Consider the following 20707-nt stretch of genomic DNA (forward strand, 5'->3'; position numbering starts at 1 on the left):
CAATAAACATGCAGTGATTGATTTTTCTTACTTCAAGTGGATGAGTGAGCAAGTGACTAAAATCTTCTTCTGTGAATTCTTCAGTGTATGGTGCTTGCCAATGCATCTGAGAATCTAGGGACTTTCTGAAATAGTACTTCCTTGTTATGAGGACTGAAGTTGGATTAGAATCCTTTTCAATGAAGATCAGATGTCCTGAGTAGAATTCTTACTATTGGGTCCTGAATCTTACATTAAATATTCTCTCAAATTCCTTGAGGCATAGCAACTTGAGCTTACCAGTTTAGAAACTGGAGATTTGGGCTGGGTGCGGTGGCTCACGCCTGTAATCCCAGCACTTTGGAAGGCCGAGGTGGGCGGATCACAAGGTCAGGAGTTGGAGACCATCCTGGCTAACACTGTGAAACCCCGTCTCTACTAAAAATACAAAAAATTAGCTGGGCCTGGTGGTGGGTGCCTGTAGTCCCAGCTGCTCGGGAGGCTGAGGCAGGAGAAGGGTGTGAACCCGGGAGGTGGAGCTTGCGGTGAGCTGAGATCGCACCACTGCACTCCAGCCTGGGCGACAGAGTGAGACTCTGTCTCAAAAACAAAAAACAAAAAACAAAAAAACCGGAGATTTGGTTAACAAAATAGTCAAAGTCACTCTTATAGAAGTTTTGTTTTATTGTTTGTTTTTTAAAAATTTTTTACCATTTTGTAGCTGACAAGTACTGACAATAAACTGCTATAAGCATGTGTAGAAAAAGGCTCACCTTGAGTAGTTAAGAGTAGGGAAAAGGAATAGTGTGTAGCATCATCTTAATGGTAAGACTTAAGTTGATTTAGTAGCAAATGGAAGTACTAGTGAACCACATAGATTTCAGAAGTAGGAGTAAAAGATTAGAAGATGTGTCATTTTAATCTTCTCTAGACTTTTTCTTAATTTTTAGAAATGTAAGTGGACTGAACAGAGGAAAACCAAAACACAGCTGCTCAATAATAAGTTAAAGTAATTTGACAAACTGCCTGCTATGCATTTCATAGCATTTTAAGGACTATATAAGCAATGGATAAGGCAAAAACTCTGCCTTTAAGGAGATCAGTCATTGGGGGGAAACAGAGAAGCAAACAAACAAAAAGGCAACATATTAGATATTAATATTAATACAGGAATTTTAAAAGCACAGAGTTCTATAATAATAGGAAAATAGAGGGAATGATTACTCAACTTTTCTTGAAAAAGAGTCAGGAAAATATTGACTGAGAAGGCAGTCATTGACCTGCGTCTTAAAGAATGAATAAGGCTTTTACAGATGGACTAGGGTAGGGATAACTTTCCAGGTATAATGAGGATTTTGTATTCCAGGGACCTTTGAATATTTTAGAATGGCTAGAAAACTTGGTATTATGTAGCACAGAAAAAGTGGTATGACTGAAGAGATAGAGAACTTACCACAAAGGGTATTGAATGCCATGATACATAGTTTATATTTTCTTCTGTAGGGAGCAAGGAGTTAGTGAAGGATTTTAAAAGCAACATGACTCTTGGGAGGTAGATTCAATGTGGGGCTAATCTCTGAGGTATAGGAAATACAGGAAGGAGGAGCAACAGGTTGGGTAGTGGTGGAAGTAGGTTTGGAAAATGTGATTAGTTTTGTAAACATTTTTGAGTTTGAAGTGCCACTGGGGAAGGCATTTGGAAATTTATTTCCAGAGTTCAAGACTGAGCTATCATTGCAGTTTGCTCAGCTATTTACTGAGCTATCTACTGTCAATTTGGATAGTATCTATCATGCAAATTGTAGATTGGCTTGTGCCAATCCAAATGTACTTGGATTGGCTGGTGCACCCTGTTTGTGAGACTCACTGGAGTTTGAAGAGATGACCATTGGAAAATATGCCTAAGCAGTAGCTGCAATTCCAGCCCCAACTTGCAGAGCCAAAACCCTCTTCGTTTTCACTCTCCTGTCCTTGGTCTTAGGCTACTTAAAGCAGCCTTTAGACATAGGGAAAATTGAAAGCCTCTCTTTTAGGAAAAACATTAGGTACTTCTGGAATAGAGAGTTCAAGAAATTAGAAAAATGAACTTTTGAAGCTTTTTCTTTCCCTTTTTTGTTTACTTCATTCTCTTACTCAGTTTTAAAATGCTGGTAATGGTCTTTTTTTTTTTTTTTGGCGATTTTAATGCTTTGGAAAAGATCTCATGGTTTTATCTCCAAAGGAGGAAATTAATTTGATGCCATGGAAATTAGTTTTCTAGTCATATGCCTTGAATGAGTGAAGAATTTCTTTTTCATGGTGGCAGTAAATTTGGGGAAAGCTATAGAAACTTTGATCTGGAAGCTTACACTTTTCCTCTTTATTGAAAATTTGGTGAGAGACTTGGATATTTTATTATTTTCTGTAAAAGAGTGTAATTTGTTGTACAGGTCTAATATTGATCCTTTTTTGGAAGTATGGAAAGAATCTGAGTATAAAGCAGAATTACCTCTGGATGACATGTATTCTCAAGGACACTGTCACAGTGAAACAGTTTATTTAGAAGCTTGTGTTTCCAAACTGTTGAATTTGATATTCACAAAATTGGCATGTGTAAACTTTATTAAACTTCAAGCTGTTTCCTAAGATGAAGATGACAAACTTGGAGGGAAACTTCATTCATTTGGTTTATTTTTATTTTTATTTTTATTTATTTTTATCTTTTTGAGACAGAATCTCACTCTGGTTTGAGACAGAATCTCACTCTGTCCCCCAAGTTGGAGTGCAGTGGTGTGATCTTGGCTCACTGAAACCTCTGCCTCCCGGGTTCAAGCGATTCTCCTGCTTCACTCTCCGAATAGCTGGGATTATAGGTGTGTGCCACCACACCCAGCTAATTTTTGTATTTTTAGTAGAGACGGTTTCGTCACATTGGCCAGGCTGGTGTCAAACTCCTGGCCTTAAAGTGATCCACCCACCTTGGCCTCCCAAAGTGGAGCCCCCGTGCCCCTTGTTTGTGACCTGTCAATATAAATATGCTCAGTAGTGGGGGAAGGGGTGGGGGATGAAAAAGGAAATATGTTTAATATTAAGACTTTGGCCTTTTAGTGTAAAGTGATATTCAAAAATTTCTTCATAGAACATTTGCTTCTTTGCTTGATCATTTTTCTAATTCTGTACATCTAAAATGCCCAGAATTTGAGTTGTTGTTATAGTCTACTAACATAGAACTTTGGAGTAATAAGATGGGAATTTGTCTGTCTTTTGCCAAGACAAGCATTCATAATCTAACACAGTATTATTGCCACGAGTACGAGTATGTGATAGACTGTTGAGAATAAACAAAGCAGGCACAGTTGGTCAGTCCTAAGATAAAGGAGATGTTTTTTCTTATATGTTTGTGCATTAAAGAAAAAAAATCTTGAATCTGACCAATGATGTTTTTTTTCCTTGTAAGAAAATTTAACAAATGTTTGGCAAGCTTCTGGAGTCTAAATTTGAAATTATACATTTGTCATTTTCTTTAAATATTTCTTCACCTTAGCTTTGATTATGGAGAAATCACTGTCCTTTGCTGTTTTTTTTTTTTTTTCTTTTGAGGCGGAGTCTCACTCTGCACCAGGCTGGAGTGCAGTGGTGCAATCTTGGCTCACTGCAACCTCCGCCTCCCAGGTTCAAATGATTCTCCTGCCTCAGCCTCCTGAGTAGCTGGGACTACAGTTGTGTGCCACCACACCGAGCTAATTTTTGTATTTTTGGTAGAGACAGGGTTTCACCACATTGGCCATGGCCAGGATGGTCTTGATCTCGACCTTGTGATCCGCCCGCCTCGGCCTCCCAAAGTGCTGGGATTACAGGCGTGAGCCACTGTGCCCGGCCTGTCCTCTGCTGTTTTCTGGGCTTATGTTAAAATTATAACTCAATCACCAGTCTTTATAAATTTGCTTGTTTATATTTAAACCAAACCTAATGCTAATTGTGATGTTATTTATTCTCACCTGATTCAAATCATTGGATTCAATTAAATAAGTTTAATTATCATTAAATAACTCTAAGAGAAATAATGTCTATTCGGATGGTGGGAATTTTCTTTCTACATGCAGCCCCATTCTGAATGAATGAAATCAAATCACGTGAAGATCAGGGTCCTAGAGTAATTTAATATTTTGTACATTGGTGATTTGACTCCTCATCTTTATATTACATGTTATATCGAGGGAGGGAGAATAAAATACAAAAATTGCAGAGGTATTTGGAATGTACCTATTTGTTAATTCTATTTGTCATTTCTTTTGTTTCATCTTTTGAGTAATAAGCTGCTTGGAAAAGTTTCTGCTCTTTAGCTGATTTTTTAGCTATAAAAATGTATTTGAAAAGCTCATAAATTTCAGGATTGAAAAGTTAATCCAAAGTTTTAAAAAAAGCTAATTCATTGAAGTAATAACCAAATAATTTTCAATCTTGATTCAACTGTGATTCAAATCTTATACCGTGTGCCCACTTCTATGACTTTTATGTATAAAATTTTTTTAAGAGTCAGAGTTTTTTTTCCTTGATTAATTGGATGTATTTCACAGAATTTCCAATGGCTCACGTTAGTTTTCTTCCTTTTAGAGTTGATCTCTCTAATGTATTAGATCTTCATGCCTTTGATAGTCTCTCTGGAATAAGGTATGTTTTGTATAATTTGGTTACTTTTATTGTTATGTACCTTTTTTTCCCATAGTTAACAGGAATGATTTGCACAATTACATCCATGATTTAAGCTTCCTGCCATTCCTTTGGCGTACAAGACCATTCTTAATGAGGTATATTCTTGGAAGTTTTACTAATTGGTTGTTTGGAAATCATATTGCATTTTCCTGTAGAAATTATAGTGTAAATGATAGTTAACTTTAGAGGCTAATCGTTAACACTTCTACACCAAACACTATGTCTAGTACTCTTTCCATGAGAAAATGCATGAAATACATGGAAAATTTTAGCTTAGGGTTCTCACACAAATAACTCTTTTCACTTTAATAATGGATTAGTTTTCTGCCTTCTCCTGTGGGGAATCTTTTTGCTAAGGGAGGGAAGAAAGATTAGTTATTCTTGTGCATCAGTATCTTTTTCTCTTTTTATTGTAGTAAGAACATCTAACATGAGATCTACCCTCTTAACAATTTTTAAGTGCACAATACAGTATTGCTAGCTATAGGCGTGAGGATGTGCAGCAGATTTCTGGAACGTTTCACTCTTTATAACTGAAGCTTTATACCCCTTGAATAGCAGCTTCCCATTTCCCTGTCTTCATAGCCCCTGGCATCCACCATTCTACACTCTTTCTGTGGGGTTGACTATTTTAATTACCTGACACAAGTGGAATCATGCATTATTTGTCTTTCTGTGACTGGTTGATTTCACGTAGCATAAAGTCATCAAGGTTCATCCATGTTTTTGCATATGGCAAGGTTTCCTTTTTAAGGCTGAATAATATTCCATTTTCTACATATACCACATTTACTTTATCCCTTTTTCTGTTAGTGGACATTTAACTTGTTCTCACAGCTTGGCTATTGCAAATAATGCTGCAATGAATATCTCATAAGTCTCGTATATGTCCATACAAGATCATGAAAATGGACAGCTCTCTGGGTATTTTGAATTGGTGGGGCAATTTTGCTTAAGGGTAGGCATGGTGGGTGGCTCTACACTTGAAACTTCTAATTCTCATTCCTACATATATTTCTTTTCTTTTTATTTATTTATTTTTTTGAGATGGGGTTCTCTGTCACTCAGGCTGGAGTGCAGTGGCACAAACATGGCTTACTGCAGCCTCAACCTGGGCTCAAGTGATCCTCCCATCTCAGCCTCCCAAGTAGCTGCGACCACAGGCATGTGTCACCATGCCTGACTAATTTTTTTTTTTTTAAATTTTCTGTAAGCATGGGGTCTTGCTATGTTGCCTAGGTTGGTCTCAAACTCCTGGGCTCAAGTGATCCTCCTGCCTCAGCCTCCCAAAGTGCTGGGATTACATGTGTGGGCCACCACACCCAGCCTTATATATATATTTCTAATTTTGCCTTAGCCATGCCCTTAAAAACTAATTCTACTTTCAACTATTTTTTTTTTTCACCTTCAGTCTGTAGTATTGTTCACATTTGAAAACAACACCTACAGTAACCTGTGAGGTAGGACATGATAGTGTTTTATTGGACCCCTTTTACTTTATAAATTGGAAAAATTAAATTTGCATGTAGTTTGTAAAAAAAAAAAAAAAAAACAAGAAAGAAAGAAAAAAGAAATTGATTGAGATTATTTCAGCAGCCAGAAGTGTGGGACAGGCAGGGCAGTTATTCCTTCTTCTCAGTTTGGAAACTGAAGCTCAGAGAGTAAACTTGTCAGTAACACAGTTATTCAAGAAGTTGTCGTCAGTTGAGAGATATATTTTTCACTTGTAGCTTCTGGTATTGGAGCAGTACCTTTTTAGACTAAACAAATTACGGTTAAAATTATAAAGGTATTTTCGGAGTACCTGGAAAAAATCAGCATTTTGCTTTTCTAGTTCCATTTAGTAGGAAGTCAGGAAAGTTTGGTATACCTGAATTATATGTGAGTTATTTCTATTTTTCTAAAAATTCTTATAAATTATGTAAGGTAAAAATGACTACTTGTTGTTTTATGGTAAATATAGTTATATCCTTTCAAGCCACTGCTGTACAAAGTTGTGAAATCTCCCTGAGCCTTTTTCCCTCATGTCAGCTTCAGGTATCCAGTATCACTTATGCTTGATAATGATTGTATGAAAATCATTCAGAATTATACTATGTTTTTTCATATAAAGCTTTTGTTTCACTAGTTTTGAAATGACTGTTCCTCCATTAAGCTAATACAGCCCTAAGCATAAATTTGGTTTGTTCGTTTAAAAATGGTCTTTTTTTCCCATCTTAGTTCTGGCTTTACTAGGGAGATAGATTGGCTGAGGTTGTCACCTAATTCTGGGAGCCTTTGTCTTTTGTTACCCATTTCTGAAATAACCAGAAGTCTAGCCCATCCTAACTTTTCTCTTGATGATCCTTTTCTTCTTTTTACTTCAAGGTTCCAGCCCTTCATTTGACTATCAGTGCTGTTTCACTAGTTAGCCATGATCCCTTTCATCCTCCATGTCTAGATTAGAACTATTTTTTTAATTTGATGCTGTGGGCAGTTTTGATAGTTACAGATCCTGTGATACATTTAAATGTGTTTACAAGGGGAAAAAATGAAACAATACTGCATGAAATTTGCCTTTCTTTTTTTTTTTTTTTTTCCCTTGGAGACAGGGTCTGGGTCTATTGCCCAGGCTAGAGTGCAGTGGTGCGGTGTCAGCTCCCTATAGCCTCTGCGTCCTGGGCTTAAGCCAGCTTCCCACCTCAGACTCCTGAGTAGCTGGGAGTATAGGCACGCACTACCATGCCTGGCTAATTTTTAATTTTGGTAGAAGATGAGATTTTGCCACGTTGCCGAAGCTGATCTTAAACTCCTGGGCTCAAGTGATCTGCCCACCTCAGCCTCCCAAAGTAATGGGATTATAAGCATGAGCCACCACACTTGGCCTTTTCTTTTTTTTATATTTATTTAATTATTTTATTTTATTGAGACAGAGTCTCACTCTGACACCTGGGCTGGAGTGCAGTGGCTATCATGGCTCTCTGCAGTCCTGAACTCCTGGACTCAAGTGATCCTCCCATCTCAGCCTCCTGAGTAGCTGGGACTACAGGCTTGCACCCATGCCTGGCTAATTTTTTTATTTTTACTTTTTTGTAGTGACAGGCTCTCGCTACGTTGCTCAGGCTCGTCTTGAACTCCTGGCCTCAAGTGATTCTCCTACTTGGCCTCTCAAAGTGCTGGGATTATAAGCCTGAGCCACTGAACCCAGCAAAATTTGCCTTTCTTAAACTAATTTATCTTTGTTGGGTCCAAGAGCTTGCAAGTTGGTTGTCATTTAATATGTTAAACACTAAAATATTTTTTAGTTGAAATTTTATTTTTTCCCTTTACATATTGTATCCTTTAGTGCTTTATTTCACTAATAAGAATTATAGTATGAAATCATTTCCCACCTCAATATTCAGTATATCAATTTTTGTTTTTCCTTTCTACTTCTGTCTTTTGCTATAATTTGCTGTAATACAGGTACTTTCATCAAGGCATCCAGTTCTTTATATCATTCTATATTTTTACTTGGGAGAAATAGAAATGTTGCTAATTCCATCTTACTGACAATACCTAAATTATTGTTTCTTATAGAACATAATGATTTAAATATACAAAACACTAAACTGAGATTTTTTATATTTTATGCGTGCAGAATTTACATTTTATGTGTGCAGAGACAAAAATTGTTATAAGATTACAAGTTAATGTGCAAGATGATTTCCGATTCATGAATTTCAGGTTTTGATAGCATATCCTTATCCACTAGATTAGTCTTTTAAAAATGTGTATGATAGGGAAAAAATCGAGGGCATGAAATTCTGAGACTTACTGGGAACTAAACTTAAATATTCGTTGTTAGATTTTTTTTTTTTTTTTTTGCTGCATATGAAGTTTTAGGCAGTCATTGTCCAACAACATTAAATACTGAACATATGGGAAAAGCATATGATTTTTCAAAATGTTTTTCTAAAGTAATCTCATTCTACACTTAAGAGCAGTTATAATGCTTTAGTGACACTTGAAGTAGCTATTTAATGTGATCTCACCACTATAGGGAAGGCCATTGCATGACTTTTTTGTGTGTGCTTAACTGCTAAACAGGAGAATCTTTTCCTGAGCAACCAGCTGGGAAGGATTTAATTTGACATTCTCCCTACTGGGACCCCCCAAAGAGACTCATTCCCTCCAATAGTTCCTACAAGTTCTTTCTCTTTCCTAAACGTGCTCTTACTAATTTACCCCTCACTGTTCTTCAAGGCAAAACATCTGCAAGGTTTTAAGTCCTTTCCCCCTCCCGTCCTGTCCCCATCAGTGTTGAAATGTATGCTACAGTTGTTATGGTTGTAATTTGTTATGCCATATTGATCTTCTGGTGCTTTTCATATCAGAACAATGCATTTTTAACATTCTGACTTTCTTTTTCTCTCAATTGGTAACTGACTATATAGAAAATTTACATTTATGGATACTATTTGTTTTTTAATAAGTTCAAGGGAAAACATTGATAAAGGAAAATTTATCCTTTTAATTTTCTTTAGGTGCCAGCATTATTTTCATATTAGGAAGCAGGAGAAAATTAAGGAACTCTGAGCAATACTAGAATGGTTATATATATATTTAAGCTTGTATTAAACCTGTTGGAATGGTAAAGAAATCTACTGACATATTTAACCATACAAAATAGTGTTGCTAAAAGATTAATTTTTATCTTTATTCTGTGCATATGTATATATATGAATGTGTGGTTTTTTTTAAAGAAATTTTAGAAAAACTTAATCTGCCAGCTTTTCTCTATTGGAATTTGTGAACAGTGTGTAAAATTGGAATTACAGAATATTAGAATAGTCAGTTATGGAAAGTCACTTCATTATCGTTGTGTCACTAAATAACGTATAAAGTTAAATCAGAAGTGTATTCATCTCTGAATTTCTAATCAGTTGTTTTTAGTTTGCAGAAAAAACTTCAGCATGTGCCAGGAACACAACCTCACCTTGATCAGGTAAAGAAAAAAATGTAAATCCAAAATTCCTAATGAATGTTTTTAAAGGACCTCTTTAACTAAATAGGCTATGTTTAGGACTATTTTATTATAAACTTTTTCTAAAATGGTATTTTTGAACTGTGTTGATAATTTTTGGAATCTTAAATGCTTTTGACATAGTCTAATTCTATTTCTTAACACATAATAGGAATTCATCAAACCAGATTTGTTTTAGAATCTGAGGAAATCATGCTTTCTAGCCTTTCCATTCTGTAGATTGCTTAGCATATTGATTAGTTCTGATAGGGACTACTCCTTAAAAGCAGCCTGGGGGTTCTATAGGCAGTCTGTTTTTAAGTATGTTGAATTGTTTAAGGAAAGGTCTGATATAAGCATGGCTTATTTAAATAAAAATTGACTTGGAGTTTCACCTTCAGGTAGCACTATAAATTTGAACTCCTTAAGATGTTTTTCATGCTCTAAAATTCTAATCCCTAAGGTAAATATCTAAGATGCTAGGAGCAAATTAAATATAATTTTACTGTACCTGCATTTCTGTTAAGCAGGTCATAGATCGTAGAGCTTTAGGATAACTTCTTTGTTCCACTTAAAACCCTGAGGGGTGGAGTGGGGGATGTGTAAGTGAGCAGTGTGCCTAGTCTTCTTTCCTCTCTCTCAAGTGATCACTCAGTTTTTGAGTTGCTATTGGTTGTAATAGGGCCAAGATAACAGCTACTTGCATTTGTATTCATTTTGGTTCATATTTATGAGCAGGTTTACTACTATGTTTTTGGCACCTTTCCCTGTGAAACTTTTGTTAATAGGATATTCCTCTTCACTTATCTTTAAAATGAATAAATGAGAGAAATACAAGTCCTTGGAGATAGAATTTATGGTAAAAAAAACCCAGTTCTTTTTGATAGTCGGTATCTGTCATATAGATGAACATGAAGCACATTTGAGCTTCTGGGTAAAGAACGTGATGCCAAGAATCATAGGGATGAAAAGATGAAGAAAACGCAGTACTCGCTTACCATGAACATTTGGAGCGGCCAGTGTCTCCATTCATAGAATCTCGAATGAACCCCTATTGTGGCAGTTATGATGCCTTGTAGTTTGGTTGAAATGCTTTTGCCTTGCATTAGCCTATAAATTCCTTAAATATAAAATCTTTATTGCTTAGTACAGGGCTTGGTGGATACTCAGTGAATATTTGTTAAAAGAATGAAAAGCTGTGTTTCTCAAATGGGGTATAAATCAGAATCACATGTGGAGCTTTTTTTAAAAAAATTCAATAACTCAGTAGTTCTCACCCCTCAATCTCCAGGATTGGGACTTGGGTATGTGTATATTAATGTATATTTTTAACATTTTATTATGGAAGATTTCAAAGATATAAAAGAATAAACAGAATAGTAAAGTAAACCCCTTGTATGCATCACCCAGTTTAAATGGCATCAACATTTAGCTGATTTTATTTCACCTATCCTCCCAACATTTCTTTTGCCTGGAGTATTTAAAAAAAAAAAATGTTTTTTAATAGGAAATTTCAAACGTGCATAAGAGTAGAATAGTATAATGAGCCTGTATGTACCTATTGCCCTTGGTGTAGTGTATTAAAGCAAATTCCAGACATTATGTCATTTTACTACTAAATAGGGCATATCTATATTTTTGTAGCCTCTGTAGGAGATTCTGATGCACTGTCCTGCTTTAGATAATATAAACATAGGGAAAAATAGTATCACAGCCAAAGGGCTATGGGATTCAGAGGCATAAACAATTTCATTTGGTTCAGTGGATCTGAGGTGTAAGGGAGGAAATTTATCTTTTCCTCATCTATCACTAGATTCATGGCTGAGGTCTCTCTAACAAGACCAACTATCAAGAGAAATTTCAACATACAAATTTATTTAGTAAGTTTTACTTGACACGAACATTCATAAAACATAACTGTGTATGTTTTTTGTTAGTTATAATATGGAAGAGGATAGTAATGGAGAAGCATAATTAGATAAAACAGTATGGTCTAATAATAAACTGGGAAGAACTTAGCAAGGCCTGTTTGCTCAGATTTTTCTCTGTGACCCTTCATATTCAGACTTAAGGATGTTCTTTTCCTCTGTGTATAGAGAGGGCACCTCTTAAATGAGGGTCTTGTGACCTGCATCAGCGGAAGGTCAGAAAATCTTTCCTAGGTTTTATGACCCTCTTCAGGAGAGAAGGTGAGAGTGACTTTCCTGATTCTGCCATTTTTCTCAAATACTGAGGTGCCATATTTTGGGAAAGCATGTCCTGAACCCCATCAAATGCTTCATGAGGATAGTTTTTTTTTGTTTGTTTTGGTTTATTTATTTGCAAACAGTAAAGCATGCAAATGTGTAATTTTAGTATACAATTCAATGTTTGGGTTTTGTTTTTGGTTTTTTTTTGAGACGGAGTCTCGCTCCAGCTGGAGTCTCACCCAGGCTGGAGTGCAGTGGTGTGACCTTGGCTCACTGCAACTTCCTCCTTCTGGATTCAAGTGAGTCTTGTGCCTCAGCCTCCTGAGTAGCTGGGATTACAGGCATGTACCACCATGCCTGGCTAATTTTTTTTTTTTTTTTTTTTTTTTTTTAGTAGAGATGGGGTTTCACCATGTTGGCCAAGCTGGTCTCAAACTCCTGACTTCAGGTGATCCACCCACTTCGGCCTCCCAAAGTGCTGGGATTACAGGCGTGAGCCACTGTGCCCGGCCTCAATGTATTTTTACGTATATTTGTACCTATATATCTGTCTATATGCACATTCAAACACATATCCTTCTAACTCCCACTCAGGTCAAGATATAAAAGATACCCAAAATTGTAAAGAGTTCCTTTTTGCCCCTTCCCAGTCAAAGAAGGGGTAAGTGCTATTCTGACTTACTTAGCAAAAAATAACCTTGAACTGGTAGGATTTTTTTTTGACAGGAAGAAGTAAGGATGAGAGCAATATGGATGTTTAAAAATGAGAAGGTGAGAATCTTATAGATGAGTAGGTCTCTGGTACAGAAGTCTTAGTGGAGAGTTGGTACTGGAATCCTGGTCTAAGGTATTAATACGGTTTTAATTTGCTAGACAAAGAGAACTCAAGCAGTGCTGTCTGTTATGTAAGCTAGATTGGACTTTAGAGTCAGGAGACCATGCGGGAAGATACTGTGTGATGAGGGCCTGAAACGTGTTGGTTACAGTGAGACTAGAAATGGGATAAATCCAGAGCTGTTTCACCAGTAGACTTGCCTGAATATCCTGTCTGAGTATGGATCAGAAAGAAAAGAAGGGGTGATGGGAAACAAGCCTAGATTGACTAGAGAAACCTAGAAATAGAAAAATCGGGAAGGCAAAGTGATTTGGATGATAATGCCATATATTCAGTTGTCCCTGGTGGCCAGATATTATACAGGCAAAGAAGAACAGATGGCTAGAGTGTGAAGGTACAGATTTTGAGTTTAAGCACATTAGGGGGCTTAGTGTTCTGGATGAAGAAAACATATAAAAGTTATTGCATGTTAGGTATTGTTTGCAAAAGAGTAGAAAATGGAGAAATAACCCAGTGGGTTAAAGAAGGAACAGACTAAATAAACAAACCTGAATAAGTTGTTCCTAAATTTTATTTTAGAGACAATTCCTCATTTTGCTTTAGTTTTCTGAATTATTGCCTCACTTTTCTGTTTCTTTCTGTGTCAACATACATGGGAAAAGGAGTTAATTTTAGATTCAAAACAAAAACTGGAAAAAAAAAGTCTGAAATGGGTAATACCAGGACATAGTATGTATGTGTTATTAAGGCTCTATCCCTGAATTTTTAATGCAGTTATCTGTTTTTCATGGATTCTTTGTTTATTCCCCATAAGGAACACCTGAGTTTGGAGAGTGGGAAGGTGGATGAGAAAACCCAAGTGACAAATAATGTTTAGTTTATTATTAGAACTAACTATGAGTTGTGACCCTTATCTTCTGCACTGGGAATTACAGATTTTTTCAGGGTTTTTCTAACGTGAAAAGAGTTTATTGGTGTAGGGAAAACATCTAGTTCCAAAATATAGATCACCCTTCTTGAGCCCCATGATGCGTTATCTTAATTTTTAAAGCCTTTTTGTCTCATACTGGAGTTTATTGTACCCTTGTACCCCTTAAAAATATTAAGTCACATATTTAACCTGACAAAAGCAAAAATCATTATAAAAATCTTTAGGCTGGATGTGGTGGCTCATACTTGTAATCCTAGTGCTTTGACAGGCCAAGGTGGGTGGATTGCTTAAAAACCCAGGAGTTGTAGACCAGCCTGGGCAACATGGTGAAACCCCATTTCTACAAAAAATACAAAAAATTAGCCAGGCATGGTGGCATGTACCTGTAATCCCAGCTACTCGAGAGGCTGAAGTGGGAAGATTGCTTTAGCCTGGGAGTTCAAAGCTGCAGTAAGCCATGATCGTGCCACTGTACTCCAGCCTGGGCAACAGAGTGAGACCCCATCTCAAAAAAATTTATTAAATTAAAATCTTTAATAATAAAGCAATTTTGAGTCGTATTTTGAGACATTCTCAATATAGTTTTCCAACTTGCATTAAAATACATTTTAAACATTTTTGAAGACTAAATTTCTTTTTTTTAACTGACAGTTAATGTTTCATTTGACAACCTTTTGCTGTATATTTTTATGTGGAGTTTTAGGTATTGTAGTGATTTCTTTAATGAAGAAAGAAAATAATTGTCATTTAAAAATGCATGTTGTTATTACCCTATGCTATAAAAATAGTTTTAAAATAAAGTATGTTTATTAAGATTTAAAAATAAGTATAGTCATGCACTGCATAACAGCATTTTAGTCAGACTGCATAAGATTATGATGGAGCTGAAAAATTCCTGTCACACAAATACTTACCATTGTGTTATTATTTCCATACACTGTTCAGTACAGTAACATATATGCTGTACAGGTTTGTAGCCTAGGAGCAACAGGCTATACAGCATAGCTTAGGTGTTTAGTAGGTTATACCATCTAGGTTTGTGTAAGTACATTATCATGTTTCTATAACAACAAAATCGCCCAACAGCTCATTTCTCTTTATGTATCCACGACTGTATATTTTTTATTGTGGTAAAAAACACTTAACATGAGACCTACCTTCTTCACAAATTTTTAAGGGTACAATACAGTATTGTTAACTGTATGTACATTGTTATATAGCAGATCTCTAGAACTTTTCATCTTGTATGACTAAAATTATACCCGTTGAACAGCACCTCCCAATTTTCGTCTCCCTCTAACCCCTGGTAACCACCATTTTACTTTCTGATTTGATGAGTTTTACTGTTTTAGACACCTGATATTAGTGGATTCATGCAATAATTGTCCTTCTGTGACTGGCTTATTTCACTTAGTGTAATGTCCTCAAGATTCATCCATGTTGTAGCATATGACAGGATTTTTTTAAGGATACGTAATATTTGATTGTATGCATATTACCACATTTATTTTATCCATTCAACTGTCCTGGACATTTAGGTGGTTGTTAGTGTCTTGACTGCTGCGACAAAATAAGTACTTTTAGAAGTCTCACATTTGCAAGTTCAATTTGAACCTTTTTTTAGTCTACTTGTACTTTTCATAACAAGCAAGAAAGCACTTTTCTGCTTTTCCTATTACTAGTAACAGTGGAGATTAAATATCTCATGTTTTTGGGCATTCTAGAGCCCAACACATCACCTGTTCCTTTCCATACTACCACAACTGACAATCTCTGGAAAGTGCTACCTCCCTGCAGCAGGCCAACCAGCACAAAAATAGTACATTAAACCAGCAAAGCTAAGAACCCTCAAAGAGTACATTTCACCCTCCTACCACCTCCACTGGAACACGTGCTGGTATCCATGGCTGAGAGACCCACAGATGGTTTACATCTCCCGACTCTGTGCAGACTACCCCCCAGTACCAGCCTGGAGCCTGGTAGACTTGCTGGGTGGGCTAGATCCAGAAGAGAGATAGCAATCACTACAGCTCAGCTCTCAGGAAGTCACATCCATAGGAAAAGGGAGAGAGTACTACATCAAGGGAACACCCCGTGGGACAAAAGAATCTGAACAATAGCCTTCAGCCCTAGACCTTCTCTCTGACAGAGCCTACCCAAATGAGAAGGAACCAGAAAACCAACCCTGGTAGTATGACAAAACAAGGTTCTTTAACACCCCCAAAAAATCACACTAGCTCACCAGCAATGGATCCAAATTAAGAAGAAATCCCTGATTTACTTGAAAAAGAATTCACTAGGTTGATTATTAAGCTAAGGCACCAGAGAAAGGTGAAGCCCAATGTAAGGATATTTAAAAAAAAAATGATACAAGAAGTAAAGGGAGAAATATTCAATGAACTAGATAGCATAAATAAAAAACAATCAAAACTTTAGGAAATAATGGACACACTTATAGAAATATAAAATGCTCTGGAAAGTCTTAGCAATAGAATTGAACAAGTAGAAGAAAGAAATTCAGAGCCTGAAGACGAGGTCTTCTAATTAACCCAATCCAATAAAGACAAAGAAAAAAGAATAAGAAAATATGAACAAAGCCTTCAAGAAATCTGGAATTATGTTAAATGACCAAACCTAAGAATAACCAGCATTCCTGAGGAAGAAGAGAAATCTAAAAGTTTGTAAAACATATTTGGGGGAATCATTGAGGAAAACTTCCCCAGCTTTGCTAGAGACCTAGATATCCAAATACAAGAAGCACAAAGAACACCTCGGAAATTCATCTCAAGAAGATCAACATCTAGGCACATTGTCGTCAGGTTATCTAAAGTTAAGATGAAAGAAAGAGCTGTGAAACAAAAGCACCAGGTAACCTATAAAGGAAAACCTATCAGATTAACAGCACGTTTCTCAGCAGAAACCCTGCAACCAAAAGGGATTGGAGCCCTATCTTCAGCCTCCTCAAACAAAACAATTATCAGCTGAGAATTTTGTATTCAGCAAAACTAAGCTTCATATATGAAGGCAAGATACAGCTTTTTCAGACAAACAGAGAATTCACCACTACCAAGCCACCAGTGCAAGAATGCTAAAAGGAGCTCTAAATCTTGAAACAAATCCTGGAAACACATCAAAACAGAACCTCTTTAAAGCATAAATATCACAGGACCTATAAAACAAAAATACAATTAGAAAAACAACAACAAAAAAAAAACAAGGTATACAGGCAACAAATAGCATGATGAATAGAATGGTACCTCACATCTCAATACTAACGTTGAATATAAATGGCCTAAATGCTCCACTTAAAAGATACAGAATTGCAGAATGGATAAGAATTCACTAACCAACTATCTGTTGCCTTCAAGAGTCCCACCTAACACATAAGGACTCACATAAACTTAAGGTAAAGGGGTGGACCAAGACATTTCATGCAAACGGACACCAAATGTGAGCAGGAGTAGCTATTCTTATAATAGACAAAACAAACTTTAAAGAAACAGCAGTTTAAAAAGACAAAGAGGGACATTATATAATGATAAAAGGCTTTGTCCAACAGGAAAGTATCACAATCCTAAACATACGCACCTAACACTGGAGCTCCCAAATTTATAAAAGAATTACTAATAGACCTAAGAAATGAGACAGACAGCAACACAATAATAGTGAGGGATTTTAATACTCCACTGACAGCACTGGACAGGTCATCAAGACAGAAAGTCAACAAAGAAACGGTGGATTTAAACTATACCTTGGAACAAACGGAGTTAAAAGATATATACAGAATATTCCATCCAACAACCACAGAATATACATTCTGTTCAACAGCACATGAACTTTCTCTAAGATAGACCATATGATAGCCAACAAAATGAGCCTCAATAAATTTTAAGAAACTTAAAATTATATCAAGCACTCTCTCAGACCACAGTGGAATAAAACTGGAAATCAACTCCAAAAGGAACCTTCAAAACCATGCAGATACATGGAATAACCTGCTCCTGAATGATCATTGGGTCAAAGATGAAATCAAGATGGAAATGTAAAAATTCCTCAAACTGAATGACAGTAGTGACACAACCTGTCAACCTCTGGGATACAACAAAGCTGGTGCTAAGAGGAAAGTTCATAGCCCTAAATGCCTACATCAAAAAGTTGGAAAGAGCACAGACAATCTAAGGTCACACCTCAAGGAACTAGAGAAACAAGAACAAACCCAGCAGAAGAAAGGAAAGAAGATCAGAGCGGAATTAAATGAAATTGAAACAAAACAAAAAAATCCAAAAGATAAATGAAACAAAAAGCTGGTTCTTTGAAAAGATAAATAAAATTGATAGACCCATTAGCAAGATTAGCCAAGAAAAGAGAGAAAATCCAAATAAGCTCAATAACAAATGAAACGGGAGATATACAGCTGACACCACAGAAATACAAAAGATATTCAAGGCTACTATGAACACCTTTACATGCATAAACTAGAAAACCTAAAATAGATGGATAAATTCCTGGAAAGATACAACCCTCCTAGCTTAAATCAGGAAGAATTACCCTGAACAGACCAGTAACAAGCAGGGAGATTGAAATGGTAATTTTAAAATTACCAACAAAAAAGTATCCAGGACTAGATGGATTCACAACAGAATTCCACCAGATATTCAAAGAAGAATTGGTACCAGTCCTAAAGACACTATTCCACAAGAGAGAGAAAGAAGGAATCATTCGATGAAGCCAGTATCACCCCAATACCAAAACCAGGAAAGGACATAACCAAAGAAGAAAACTACAGACCAATATCCTTGAACATAGATGCTAAAATCCTTAAGAAAATTCTAGCTAACTGATTCCAACAACATATCAAAAAGATAATCCACCATGATCAAGGGGTTTCATACCAGGGATGCAGGGATGGTTTAATATACACATACACATACCCAAAGCAAGACTAAGCAAAAAGAACAAATCTGAAGGCATCACATTACCTGATTTCAAACTTATACTATAAGGCCATAGTCACCAAAACAGCATGGTACTGTTATAAAAATAGGCACATAGACCAATGGAACAGAATAGAGAACCCAGAAATAAACCCAAATACAGCCAACTGATCTTCAACAAAGCAAACAAAAACGTAAAGTGGGGAAAGGATACCCTTTTCAACAAATGGTGCTGGGATAATTGGCTAGCCACATGTAGGAGAATGAAACTGGATCCTCATCTCTCACTGTATACAAAAATCAACTCAAGATAGATTAAAGACTTAAATCTAAGACCTGAAACTATAAAAATTCTAAAAGACACCATTGGAAAAATCCTTCTAGACATTGGCTTAGGCAAGGATTTCATGAACCCAAAAGCAAATGCAATAAAAACAAAGATAAATAGCTGGGACTTAATTAAACTAAAGAACTTTTGCACAGCAAAAGGAACAGTCAGCAGAGTAAACAGACAACCCACAGAGAAGGAGAAAATCTTTCATAATATATACATCTGACAAAGAACAAATATCCAGAATCTACAATGAACTCCAACGAATCAGCAAGAAAAAAACAAATAATTCCATCAAAAAGTGGGCTAAGGACATGAATAGACAATTCTTAAAAGAAGATATACAAATGGCCAATAAACATACGGAAAAATGCTCAACATCACTAATGATCAGGGAAATGCAAATCAAAACCACAGTGCGATACCACCTTACTTCTGCAAGAATGGCCATAAGATGTTGGCATGGATGTGGTGAACAGGGAACACTTCTACACTGCTGGTGGGAATGTAAACTAGTACAACCACTATGGAAAACAGTATGGAGATTCCTTAAAGAACTAAAAGTAGAACTACCATTTGATCCAGCAATGCCACTACTAGGTATCCACCCAGAGGAAAAGAAGTCATTATACAAAAAAGATATGTGCACACGCATGTTTATAGCTGCACAATTTGTAATTGCAAAAACGTGGAACCAACCCAAATGCCCATCAATTAATGCATGGATAGAGTAACTGTGATATATATACAGACAACGGAGTACTACTCAGCCATAAAAAGGAGTGAATTAATGGCATTCGCAGTGACCTGGATAAGATTGGAGACTATTATTCTAAGTGAAAGAACTCAGGAATGGAAAACCAAACATCGCTATGTTCTCACTCATAAGTGGGAGCTAAGCTATGAGGATGCAAAGGCATAAGAATGACACAATGGACTTTGGGGACTCAGGGAGAAAGGGTGGGAAGGGGATGAGGGATAAAAGACAAAAATTGGGTGCAGTGTGTACTGCTCAGGTGATGGGTATACCAAAATCTCACAAATCACCACTAAAGAAGTTAACCAACACCACCTGTTCCCCAATAATCTATGGAAAGAAAGAAATGTCTCATATGTTTCTGCCTAAATTGGTCTTTAATACTTACCTTTAGCGATTCTCTGAGTTTGGATTATAAAATAGTTTTGGTCTTTTTGTATTTTCTGCTGTAAGCCTGTATGATTATGTAATGGTGAGTAAAATTGCTAGGCCAGATATGCAGTTCTAGGAAGTTATGCAAAGCTGTGCTTTAGTATATTATTTTCTACCTTTTTTAAAGTCATTTTGAGCTTGGCTTTTGAGCCTCTATTTTCCAAGGTGGGGTGTATGTTTTTATAATGTTATGCTTAGCCCTTGTGTATTTTCATCTCTGAGTTTGAAATTTGGGGTTATATTGGCAAAGGGAGGTTTGGGTTTTAATTATGTGACCTGTTAGAGGAAATGTTAAGCTTGTGTTTCTTTAGGGTAGACAGTGAGAGATTTATCAAGATAAAGAAGAAAAATAAATCCTAAAGTTAATATTCAATACATGATGATGTCACCCTTACTAAAGCCAAAGGAGGCATTATCCTATCATTCTCATTGCTAAGAACTCTTCTTTTGGCACATGCTTATTCAGTTAAAGATAAGCCAAGCCTTTCTTTTGTATTTTTTTTTAAGAGAACAAATTTACTTTGGTTTTGAGTTTTATTCCTGGCTCTGGGTAGCTTATTTTTTTGACCCTTATTTTCCCCAATTTATAAAATGAAATAGTTATCTTCATTCCCCAGGATTGTTGTGAAGAGTAAGTCAAAAG

At 36.2% G+C, this 20707-nt stretch overlaps 1 protein-coding gene across 4 annotated transcripts in view; it reads left to right on the plus strand.

The window, feature by feature from the left end:
* Window positions 1-20707, plus strand: part of LOC129043977 (zinc-regulated GTPase metalloprotein activator 1C) — a 58799-nt gene that overhangs the window by 35288 nt on the left and 2804 nt on the right. For 3 of the 4 annotated variants that reach the window (XM_054501441.2, XM_054501438.1, XM_054501442.2), the window contains exons 10-11: window positions 4573-4629; window positions 9586-9637. In XM_054501441.2, coding sequence (XP_054357416.1) covers window positions 4573-4629; window positions 9586-9637 — 109 coding nt within the window. The remainder of the gene's footprint in view (window positions 1-4572; window positions 4630-9585; window positions 9638-20707) is intronic. The other variant, XM_054501440.1, reaches the window with a different exon arrangement.

Source organism: Pongo pygmaeus, chromosome 13 (genome assembly GCF_028885625.2).
Source record: "Pongo pygmaeus isolate AG05252 chromosome 13, NHGRI_mPonPyg2-v2.0_pri, whole genome shotgun sequence".
NCBI lineage: Eukaryota > Metazoa > Chordata > Mammalia > Primates > Hominidae > Pongo > Pongo pygmaeus.